The sequence below is a fragment of the Nematolebias whitei genome, chromosome 12 (assembly GCF_014905685.2).
Source record: "Nematolebias whitei isolate Nwh7 chromosome 12, NemWhi1, whole genome shotgun sequence".
Taxonomy (NCBI): domain Eukaryota; kingdom Metazoa; phylum Chordata; class Actinopteri; order Cyprinodontiformes; family Rivulidae; genus Nematolebias; species Nematolebias whitei.
The window spans coordinates 33,370,691-33,382,641 of record NC_056509.1 but is presented as its reverse complement, the minus strand read 5'-3'; the positions used below and the strand labels follow the sequence as shown (position 1 = coordinate 33,382,641).

Genomic DNA, 11,951 nt, shown 5'->3' with positions numbered 1-11,951 from the left:
CGGGATACCTTGAAGAAATCTTGGATGTGTTGACTATTATAGAGAGCAGGAATGTTTGCAGAGAACTGAAGGAGATCTTCAGAGCACTGTCTTCTTTCTTCAATCACTGACTTATCAAATCGGCCTATAGTTTGTGCACACAGATACAAACACACAAACAGATTTATTAATATTGAGCAAATAAAACAGTGCTGATCTGTCTCAAGGAGATCCTATCAACATAATTATAAAAAAAGGCACAAGTAATGGTTCTTTAGTTTAAAAAGTTAACTCAATTTATTTTATAGTTCTGAAATAAAACTGCTTCAAGAATCCAAAGACACCTAAAACAAACGGTGATGCTCGTATGCATGCTAGAATGACAGACGCTGATAAATTGTCCAACAAAAAGCACATTTTGCCCAACGTTGCCTATTGTTAAGATGGAAACTATATTTTCAATCATTTTAATTCAAACATAACGTAAAATTATTAGCAAGGTTGATATGAAAAAATGCCACGGTGCTCACATTCAACATCCTGTTCTATTTATCTATTTATATTTTTATTTTATAAGAGTACATGAGATTCATTTTGATTAGTGTTCATAAGAAATCAAAAGACACAATTATCTAGTTTATTTTTTATGAAAATCACAATAGTTTCATACCTTACAGACCTTTAAGAAAGCTGATTTCCGTATAATTTCAAAGAACTTCAAAAGTAATTTAGCCATTTTTGACACTTTCCTTAACAAAAACAGACAATTACTTAGCTTTGGAGCCATTATCTTATCTGAGGTCAGAGAAAGAACTGGGAAGGGTCTTACCAAAAACTTTGGCCTTAGGAAAAGGAGGAAACAACTCAGACTGGCTGCTTACATTCTTGTGCAGCTGCCAGAGATGCTGATGTAGCTTCCGGAAATCACTGTATCTCTTCCATACTGTTATCTATAAAGAGGGGAGGGTGTGGATAGAAACAGAGAGGAAACCAACTGAACACTGGAATCAACAAGTTAGCGTTTACCAATATATGAAGCATTTGTTTTGTTTATCCGACACAAAAACCAGCTTGTGACACTTGTTGCGACACCATCACATGACTGAAACTAAGATCTGAATCATCCAAACACAAAATACGCTTTCCTAAAGAATTTTAAAAAACATTTAAATGTTTTGGTAAATGCTTTTAAATATTAAAATACCACACAATTAAACTAAGCTAACACTTAAGTGCATGAATCAAAGCTCCTTCCTTTTTGCTAACTTGTGCAATTAAAAAAACTCAACACAAGCTGCAGAATAAGCTACGTAAATGCGATGATCTAACATACTCAAACTTACACTTCAACATATTGTGAGAAAACTCTCCCAGTAATGGAAGGATGTGCGCTCACAGAGGAAACTCCCTCGCTGGGACTCTTAACTGTAACGTAATTGGCATCACGCTGCTCGAATTAACTCGGAGTTTGTGCAACACAGCTTTTCTCTGTGCGTTTTAAAAGCATGTGGAGGATATACTACTCACTATAAGACATGTAATGACACATACGGGTGAATAAATGTAATTAAAATATTAAGCTGACAGATGTTTGGGGGAAACAGATGTTTTTATAACTGCAACAGAATGATATATATTTTTAGCTGCTAGCCAAAGATGACACACTTTTCTGAATAAATGCAGAAAAATAGACAATTTGCTTGTAATAATAACAATATTAATAACATAATTATTGTAAAATATACACATTTTGTCAGAAACAATAAAGTTGGTAAAAATCTAACTTTATTGTGGGTAAAGAAAAATATAAAGCCATAGAAAATTGTATTTTTTACTTCTGCTTTTGACGGTGTCTTACTCTGCTTCTTGACATTTCTTAAATAGATTCACTAAAATATGGCAGGTTGAAATACTTTAGGTGGGTCTCAGACACAGACAAAAAACAAATCTGACTAAACTCATGTCATGACATGAACTGAAGGTTTAAAAAAAAATTAAAGATGCATATAACAAACTATGGCTGTCTTACCTCTTGGACATCTTCTGGATTGTTCCTGGAGATTGTCTGTGAGGAAGAGATCAACAGAATTCAAGATCTTGAAAACTCCAGCGAAAACGTTTTTTTTTCTCCGCACAAACTATCATGGGAGATGCACTGTAGTCACAAAGAGAGTGGGAGGACATAACGGTCAGTGTCACGATGACCTCATTACAGACCAAATGACAAAAGTCTTGTTTGTTAGAATGGGACATCACCACAAGTCACGTTCATGAACTGGATTTGTGCTCATATATTCAATGAACTCAGTGACTTGGAAGTCTGACAAAAAGAATAAAGTATGTTTCATATATGGAGGTCATTTGACGTCAATCTGCGCATCGTCATATGTGGTTTCCTTCATTCAGTAAGGCAGTCTTAGAATGAAAATAGTGATTCAAGATGGACACTGCATTACAAGGCATGTATCACAAAGCAGGATTAGTAGTGACGTCACTTTAGGTTTATCGAGTGTTAAAAGTTTTTCAAACAAGTGTTTTGTTTGTTTTTTTACTTAGGTCCTATCACCACGGTAAGTTTAGCTGGAAATTAGGTTTGAGAGAACACAAAAACTTTGATGTGGACAGTCAGTCTTTAATTTCTATTATTTTTATAAATAATATCACTAGGGGCGCACCGATAAATCGGCTAACCGATTTCCTTAATTTTGAGTGATCTGCGATCGGCGGATACTTACATGAAACCAATTTTACAGACTTTTTGTAGTTTTAACAATTGTCTAAACTTCATTTACATGTCACAGCACCACCTCATGGCCAGTTAAACCAAGTTCGTATTGTTTGTTCCGAAGCACTAGAGCTTCAAACTTAGAATAAGATTTTGAAGTCGTGGATCAGGTCTCTCTTGTAAATGAGTCCTCGAGGCTCAATGGGATTTACCTGTATAAATAAAGGTTGATTGATTGGATTATTGGCATCTGTTTCCAAGATTTTCAATCAAACCCATAAATAAGAATTTACACAGGCATTCACAGATATGCTTTCATTTTAGTTTAAATTGTTGTTGTGTTAGTTTTTATTTGCTGAATTCCCCCAAGATGCTAATAAAATAAGAAGGTTAGTGCAAGACAACACCTTCAGAAAATTAAATGAGCAGAATACACACCTGTCAGTAGAACTAAACACCTGTACAGTTGGTAGCATTTTGTCAGGTTAGCTGCTTTATGTGACTAACCTAGTCACTAAAAGTAAGAAAATTTCACCCACATAAAGAAAATTTTCAAGATGTCCAACGGACAATCTGGTTGTTTGCCAAAGTTTTTGGTTGTCCGCAAACTTTACAATAAAAAAAGGCAAAAATTCTTAAGAAAAAATGTTGTTGTTTTTTTATAAATACATTGCACTATATACAAAGTTTACTACCAGGTATATAAAAATGTTCTCAGTCAGCCATCTAGTGGACTATTGTTATTTCCAAGCTACTGAGTGGCAGACTCAAAGGCTATTTTTCATATTTCATCATTTATTAAATTACATTTATCACAGTACTATTACTTCTCAGTACGTTTCTAAATGTAATTAAGTTTAGCCCATCCAAACAGCCAAAGAATCTTGTTGTTGTGTGTAGAATTAAATTTTGCAGATATTTTTAAAATAAAATACAAACACATGAAACTGACTCTCACAGAAACAACTTCATAAGTTTGGGGAGGAAATTAAATTTAAACGGGGACACATATTTGTTATAATCGGAGGCATATAATTATTGTTTTATGTTTTTAGCATTAACATTGTTTAATTATAAGAACTAAAGCAGCAGATGCTGCCTGTCTCACTGTGAGAGACACAAACAGGTCGAGCGAGCTCCCGCGGTGGTGCTGTTCCCTTTGGGGACCAGAAGTTTAGTCATGCACGAAAGTTGCATGATTGTATGATGATTATGATAACACTCAGAACACATTGTTGTTGTTTTTATGGTTGTCGTTTAGTTGTTTTGTACTTTTATCACAAAATATCCCCTGCAGCTGATAGGTAAAAGAGAATAAGTAAACAAGCAGAAAATACCAGCTTCCCTACAAACACCTGTGTCTACAAATCATGAGTCCACCATGTGTCCACTAATGATGGCCACAACTAAACGTTAGATTATGGCGGCACAGACGGGAGATGTCAGGGAATTTTTTGGCTTTTTGGTTATAGATGTTCTTATTATTATGGCTGAGAACATTCTTCCTCTCTGGCCTGAGAACAAGAAGCCCAAAACTAGCCAAACCATCTCGCACAACAATCTTATCTTTGCCCATGAATCATATGTTTGTGTAAACGAAGAGTGCTGTGTGAGAAGGCTGCTGCTGGCTTCCAAGGACACCCCCTGAACTATGTTGAACTCTGAGCTGAGACGGGTATAAAAGATGGCAGATAAGGCTTGTGGCATTTGTCTGTGACTGGTTTTCATGCGTATATACATCTATGAATGTTTATATATTTGTTATGTATGTAACCTGTCCTGAAATCTGATCTTGTAGTAAAATGCTATATAAATCTTCACCTGCCTTGAGAGAGGTTCTTTTGTGCAAACAACAGTAGTGAGAGATTTTATCCAACAGTAGAGCTGTCACCTCTAAGCAAGACGGTTGCTGGATTAAATCCCAAATTTATGTTCTCTCTGTGCATGCGTGGGTTTGCTCCGGGTACTCTGGTTTTCTCCCACAAACCAAAAACATGCATGTTAGACTGATTGGTGACTAAATTGTCCCTAGGTGTGAGTGAGTCTAATGGTTGTTTGTCTTGTTTGTCTCTATGCACCCTGCCTCTCACCATCAGTGACTCCCGCAACCCAAAAAGGTAGAAATGGGTAAAGATAATTCATGGCTGTAAACCTTTAGACATTTAAATTACCTACTAATACAAGCATGCATGCACACATACTCAAACAATCCCCCATGCAATATTTAACCTAATAAGCAAAGATTTTACATTGGGTTGTAACTTGTCATTAAGGGGTGATGGTGGGTCCTGAAGCCAGAGCAGAGTTGAGAACCTCTAGTTTAAACAAATGATTCTTAAGACCCCAGCATACTCCAACTGAAGTGCTGAAATCGGCTCTCATTGTCATAGTTGCTTGATGAAAAATGCATAATTTTGTTCACAGAGCAGTTTCGCCCGCCTCTTCTCGACACAAGTCCTTGACTGAACTTCTTCTCACAGGCGCGCCAAGGATTGTGCGATTGGTCAGAAGTTTGTCGGACTGTTCGTCAATGCGGAAAAGTGCTCGGACATTCAGCTGTATAACTCTTCAAAGACACTAAATTAGTCATATTGTCAAAACCTCCTGGATAGAGATCGTGCAGACATCGTGTATGGAGGAGTCTGTCTGCTGAAAAGTGTGATGCTTTCTTCATGATAGATTTGTGGATGCATGGATGGAGTGGAGAATCAGGCAGGAAGAAACCTGTGTGGTGACGTATACTATATTACAGCGGGACGGGTTTCCCAAGAGCTCTGCATCTGTCTTGTGGATTATGAAAGATGTGAGCGAAAACAAATGTCCCGCAACCACGTGGGCCATTTAACACAAAAACCACAAGATTCTGTGAGAGGAAACAACACTTTTGACATGAATTAAGTATGATTTCAAAGCTTTTTTTGGTTTTGTTTTATTTTTATACAACTGGGCAACCTTAGAGCAGCTCTAATTCAAAACCTAATAAAGATAGGCTTCTCATATCTGGACTGGATTACTAAATAGAGATTACAGTACATTAAACATAATTTATTACCTGGCTGGTAGATATTTATTTGATGTATAATATTTAAAATTAGAGCTATTAAAATGTTTCGTCGCATCTTTAGACCACAACAGGTCATTTACAAATCAAATATAGGTGGTTTTGGGGCAGCTGTGGTTTACTGGTTAGAGCAGTCATCCTCCAATGCAAGCGCTGGGGGTTCGATTCCACCACATGTCCAAGTGTCCCTGGGCAAGACACTGAACCCCTCATTGCCTCCGATGTTTGTCCCATTGGTGTATGAATGAGATAAAGCACTGATTATTCTTTGTATAGATATAATAAGAGTGCTGTATGAATGGGTAAATGAGGGCACAGCATCTTGATAAGATATAAAGGCACTATATACGTACAGTCCGTTTACCATTTTATTATGATAATCATTCAAAAAAATTAAAAGGCCTATTATGGCCTCTTAGCTCATTTAAGTATAAAACTTTACTCATTTAAAACCATGTTATTACATCATAAACCAACTGTTATTTTCTATGGCTGACTTTGTTTTAGATATTCATCATTAAAATTATTATATTCATCATTAACATTTCAGGTCTCTCTTGTAAATGAGTCCTCACGGTGGCTCAATGGGACTAACCTGTTTAAATAAAGGCTGAATGAAAAAAAAAAATCATACATTTTTGCCTGATTCAAATAAAAGGTTAAATTATTGCTACTGCCCTTATAATAACCCAGCGGTTTGCTAATGTTGTTCGAGTTTGAGCAAATGGAAAATTCACGATATTATTATAGCAATGTTTCCAAACTAAATCTGCGGCGTTTGCGTGATTTATCTCCACCGTCATCTCTGGGATACACTGCTGTTGTTTCCATCTACATTAGCTTAGCTAGCCACAGCTAGCTTCACACTAGCTGTCAAAGCGCCCAGCTTTCATGTACTTACTGTTGCCGTGACTTTGTACACCGTGTAGCCTTCCTTATGCCTTGTGGGATCCGTGACAGTGTAAAACCGAGCAAGATCTCCTCTGTCCCGCTGTGATATCATTCTGATAGTAACATTGCCGAAGCTACCAGCCAGGGGGCTAGCTGTTCACTTTCATTCTCTCGAATTACAGTCAGGCAGTAGTAAGAGCGCCCCTAGAGGAGAACTGTGGAACTGCAGCGCTTAAAGTCATGGTTGACGATTAACAGTAGATTATGACATTTTTTTTATTTCTTAACAGAAAAAATACTCGTTCAAAAAAATTAACAGATTATTTTATGATTTGTATACACATGAGTCTCTACAACTATTTTTTTACAAAACATGCAATAAAAAGAAATAACAGCGAATGCACCTGTGACACGTTTTCTGATATAAATGGAACATGAATAAACTACATTATATTGAAAATGTGTAAATTAGAACTGACCTACAGTGCTTCCTGGCTTACCACTCATAGCAAATATGTTTTTTTATAATTATTCAAATAAAATGAATGTTGAATGAAAAAAAAAAATCAATATCCAGAAGTGTTTAAAAACACATAATTGATTACTGTTTATGATGCAGAAGAACCTAAATTTAAACCCATGTTTATTTGTTCTAAAAGCTACAAATGCATCTATCTACTACAAAAAACAAAGCAACCCCATAGTTTAACAGTTCTACTTTCCCATCTATCAGATTTGTTCTTTTTTTTTTATTAGTCATTAAAATTGCACAGTACTCTGTTGCTCATACAGCCATAGCAATCCAGAGCAAAAGCATGACTCCTCCTGCGTTCACAGTCCAGGAAGTACTGAGTCTGCTTGCGGCAGACCCTGTGGTAGACTCTTTATAATTCAGCAGATTCACTTGCTTCTGGCCTCGGCGATTGTCATGGTACTTTATTTCATCGGTGTCTCCATAGGCGTAGATAACATAAATGACTTTGTCCTACAAGACAAATTGCTTTTTTAGTCGAGACGTGAGAACAAAACAAAAGTAACAACCTTCAAAAAAAATGCTTCAAGAAGTGTTTTGCAAAGAAAATTTCCCTTGACAGTTGTTTTTCCATGTGTGTCCGTACAAATGTGTTAAACCTCCAAGGTCAGACTGTAGGTTTTTATTACAGAAACTGTATAGCATTTCAGACGCTCAATGGAAAACAAAATCCTGCGTGGTATTTAGTTATGTTTCCTTTGTTTTCACGTTGAAAAACGCCCAGCTGAAGGCAGCATAAATGAATGCTCAGGCCCAACAACAAAACCCACTAGATTGCACATAATGATAAAGTGAGAAACTGGAGCTGCACACAGAGAATTGGGTAACAATGGACTTGTGGAGCAAAATATCAAATTGAACGTGAGAGAACGAAAACAAACTTAAGTGTTTGTGTTAATATTAAACACGCACGTCTATCTGAAGTATAAACGGGTTATACAGTTCATTTTCTTTGGGACGTTTTTTTCAAATCACTAATTATTCTTGCTTTGATCACTGTATAAAGACTCAAGTAGCTTTAACTTCCTATATCTCTCACAAAAACATTATAAACTGATATAATATTAGCGTTAAACATCCATTAATATAGTCACCTATTTGCCTAATTGTAGTAGTATTGATGACTTTAGAACACTTTCTTGCTTTTGTGAACATAACGGAAGAAAAAGTAAAAAGGGACTTACAGTAATGAGAAAGTCGTTGCTATCCTTTGTATCCATGAGCCTCCGAAATGTCATTGTGGTTTCCCCATTGTTTTCAGTCATGGAGAGGAGATGGTAGTTCTGCTGCCCATCCATTGTAGGCATGGTGTTCGACTTGGCATAATAATCCTAACGGACATAATGACAAACATTTAAAACAGCAGCATCTTCAGCTAGTGTGATCTATTGTTTGTTTGCACTAACAAACAAGCTTAAAATGTTCAGAGTGAAAGCTTACGCCAAAATAGTTCCCACTGGATCCAAGCCCCCCAATGACGATGTCTGAGTCGACCATGTCATCGTGTATGCTAAGTCCAAAGCCCACCCAGCCTGTTGTGCCGATCGTCAGCTGGAATGTGATGTTCCCTTGAGGATCATTGAAGCCCCATTTCAGGCTGACCTTCGTGGCCATGGAGACCGTGTAAGTCAAGTTGTAGTCTGCGGCCCATGTCGCTTTAGTCCAGGCCAGTGAGATGAAGAGGAAAGAGAGCAGAGCCGACATGATGCCTCCGCGAGGTTGGAAAGCTTCAGACTGAGGACAATAGGTGCCGAGTTGCACCCTCCCACCCTCTCTGGCAACACACCTGTGTTGCTAGATGAGCTCAGGTGATACCTGGGGGGGAGTGCCCAGTAATTTAGAATTTGACCTTGTAGAATGTAGAAACCACTACACAGAACCTTTTGTGCTCCCAAATACTTCTCTGTGTGTGTGTGTGTGTGTGTGCTCTGTGATTTGGCTTCAATTTAAGGAATTTTCTTGTGATTCTTGATGTCTGATCTGGATGTTTGGGATTAGTTTCAGAGCTGTGAAACAGCAACAGCTCCTGTGTCAACAGTGCTAAATTATTTAATCCATTCACACGTTCAGATCCTGTTTTCGTGTCGCTCTGTGAGATCTTGCCAAGTCGACCAATGACTTGGCAAAGTTACATCATCACAAGTTCATTCTGACTATAGGCAATTGACAGACGGATAACAGGTTTCGGTGGTTGATATATAAGACGTTTAGAGCAAAACCCAAAGTGTTTTCATTTATATGTGCTGCATTTGAGCCGAACTCCGTCTGTCTGGACTGTGAATATGACTCTGCTGAATCGTGCAGGTTAGGATGAAACAGAAACATGGATGCTTTCATACGTCCAGCAATGATGTTCGTTTAAGTTCAAGTGGCTTTTTAGTGGACTTCATGCTCTGATGACAATAAGCTTTTATTTTTCACATTCTCCTAACTAAACTAAATAAATAAAAATATTTCAAACCCATGATCTAAATGACACATATTTGGTTGTCTTTGCTGCAGTTTTTCTGTCCTTATGTCTGAAATACTGACCTTTCTGTATTATGTCTTTAAGGTTGATTGGTTAGTTTTTTGTTAACATTCTGTAAGGCAGCTTAATATTTATTTATATTTGAGGCTTGTGACCAGTCAGTCAGCAGACTGTGGATGGTTTACTCACACCTGTACTTAAAACAGTATGAAAAGCACACATGCTTAATGCTGCTGTCATCATTCTGGTTTCATTTGTTGCCAAGTTGAATTTTATTTTTAAATCAATCTATAGCATCAAATAAAAATCCAGTCAGGCTACCACCAGTGAGTTATTGTTAAATTGTCTGGTACACTTGCAATATTAAGGAGGGATTATAACACAAGATCTGATGCTCACCATCTTGTGAGCATAAAATGAACTAAGACTTTGTTGAAATTTGTTGAAAGACTTTGTTTGCTTGAAACATGTTTATCTGTAAATAAGGTGTCTATTCATATTCATTCATTCTATTATACAGGTTAGTCTCATCATTGAACTACCCTCATAAACTATATGTGTTGACAATGCAAACCATGTCCATACCAAACCACTGACACCAGAAGCTCATAAAAACTGAAGGTTCTACTCACAGAGAGGAGGACCGGTTGGCACAACTGTCCATCCATGTCAACCCATTCATTTTCTTTTACACGCTTTTTCCTTTTCAGGTCACGGCAAAGCTGGTACACCCTGGACAGGTCACAAATCCTTCACAGGGTCACATGGACACAAAGAGACAAACAACTATTTACACTCTTGCTCACACCTAGGGACAATTTAGAGTTATTTAAAGTTACTTTGGTGTTAAGAAAGAGGACACCAGATTGATGTCATCTGTAGGAAGTCCTCCCACAGATGACAACAAAGAAAACCTGCTTTTGCACATGCAGAATATGTAAACTTCACACAGAAAAGTCGGAATGTGAAGTGAACCTATACGACCTTCTTGTTGTGAGGCAACAGACATTAGGAGCACGAGGAAAAAGTAATTGTTAAAAATTATGATCAAACCTCCACGCAGCTGCCAATCTCTAAATGCTTTGTTTAACTGTGAAGTAAAAAGCCCTTAAAAAATTCTCTCCAGAGCAGAGACAGATGTGTTTGGAGTAACTTTGTTTCACGTCCACCAAATCCAGCATAAAAAAATGTATAGTTGTTTTGGTTTTACTTTTCAGGAGTACGTGTCTAGTATTTTCTTTAATTATCTTTTTACATCCAGGTCATGTTAATTTTAAAGTGTTGCTGACAGCTCAAGTTGCTGCAGCTCTAATGGAATCACCTCAATCCACCGCCTGTTCACATTTAGTGTTCTGAAGTCGCCCCCACCTGGACTTTTTATAACTGCATGACAGGATTTGTTATGCACATGCATTAGATTAATTTAATTAATATGAATTATTATAAACTATAAAATACAATCACTTTGAATGAAATGTTTATTGTTCTAAGGGAGAAAACTGTCAGTCTAGCAAATAAAAATGGCAATTTAAAGTTATTTTGTAAGGTGCAAAGCACTACCTGTGCTACATTTAAAATATATACGGTGTATGTAAAACAAAGTTAGTTAACTCCTTTCACTGTCAAGCTGTACGAGTATTATTACTGTAAACACATTTTGACCAGTGAACATTCACACTATGAGGGTTGTTACGTTTGAAACTTGCAATTAATGGACGTTCTTGTTGCCAAGCGTACTTGAACATTAAAATCTGCATGATTTATACAGAATGATGATTGATACATTGATACAGGCACATCAGACAAACAAAAGTAGACTAAATCCATGTACAAACTGTTAAACAGTTTTCACATTTGATCGTTCATCGAATTACATTAATTCAAAAAATGTCTCTCCCACCTAAAATAAACAAAGCACAACAAATATATATTTTTTGTTAAATCCAGAGGCTTTGGGAATGTTCATTAAGAAGTCCAGAACACTGCTATTAAAAAAGCTGCAAACTTTGTAAATAAATCAACCAAGTTATAAAACTATTTTTTATTTATTTAAATGTAATATTTCCCCAACCTCCATCTGACACTCCAAAAGTGCAACTAGTGCATTGCTGTCATGAAATAGTCACTGGGCAACAAAGAGGACTGAGATAAGTACGATCAGATAAATAAATACACAATCGGCATGCCTAATGGAAAGTTCGTTTTACCTTGTAATGACAAAGTATATCCAGCAGAGGGCGACATAAAACACACAAAGCGACCAGGGTAGTGGTGTGTATGAAGATAAATCAGT

General features: G+C 36.9%; 2 protein-coding genes across 2 annotated transcripts in view; both read right to left on the bottom strand.

The window, feature by feature from the left end:
• rps6kc1 (ribosomal protein S6 kinase polypeptide 1) overlaps window positions 1–6,844 on the bottom strand; it is a 34,538-nt gene extending 27,694 nt beyond the window's left edge. The window contains exons 1-4 of the mRNA XM_037685455.1: window positions 6,667–6,844; window positions 2,009–2,044; window positions 809–929; window positions 9–124 (exon numbers count right to left, since the gene is read on the bottom strand). Of these exons, the coding sequence (XP_037541383.1) occupies window positions 9–124; window positions 809–929; window positions 2,009–2,044; window positions 6,667–6,768 (375 nt within the window). The 5' untranslated portion in view covers window positions 6,769–6,844. The remainder of the gene's footprint in view (window positions 1–8; window positions 125–808; window positions 930–2,008; window positions 2,045–6,666) is intronic.
• Window positions 6,845–7,409: 565 nt separating this feature from the next.
• On the bottom strand, window positions 7,410–8,918 carry LOC119418543 (DBH-like monooxygenase protein 2 homolog). Its single transcript, XM_037685857.1, has 3 exons — window positions 8,629–8,918; window positions 8,373–8,519; window positions 7,410–7,641 (listed from the first exon to the last, which is right to left on the bottom strand). The coding sequence occupies exons 1-3, from the start codon at window positions 8,890–8,892 to the stop codon at window positions 7,441–7,443; spliced, it is 612 nt and encodes a 203-aa protein (XP_037541785.1). The 5' UTR covers window positions 8,893–8,918; the 3' UTR covers window positions 7,410–7,440.
• Window positions 8,919–11,951: the final 3,033 nt, after the last annotated feature.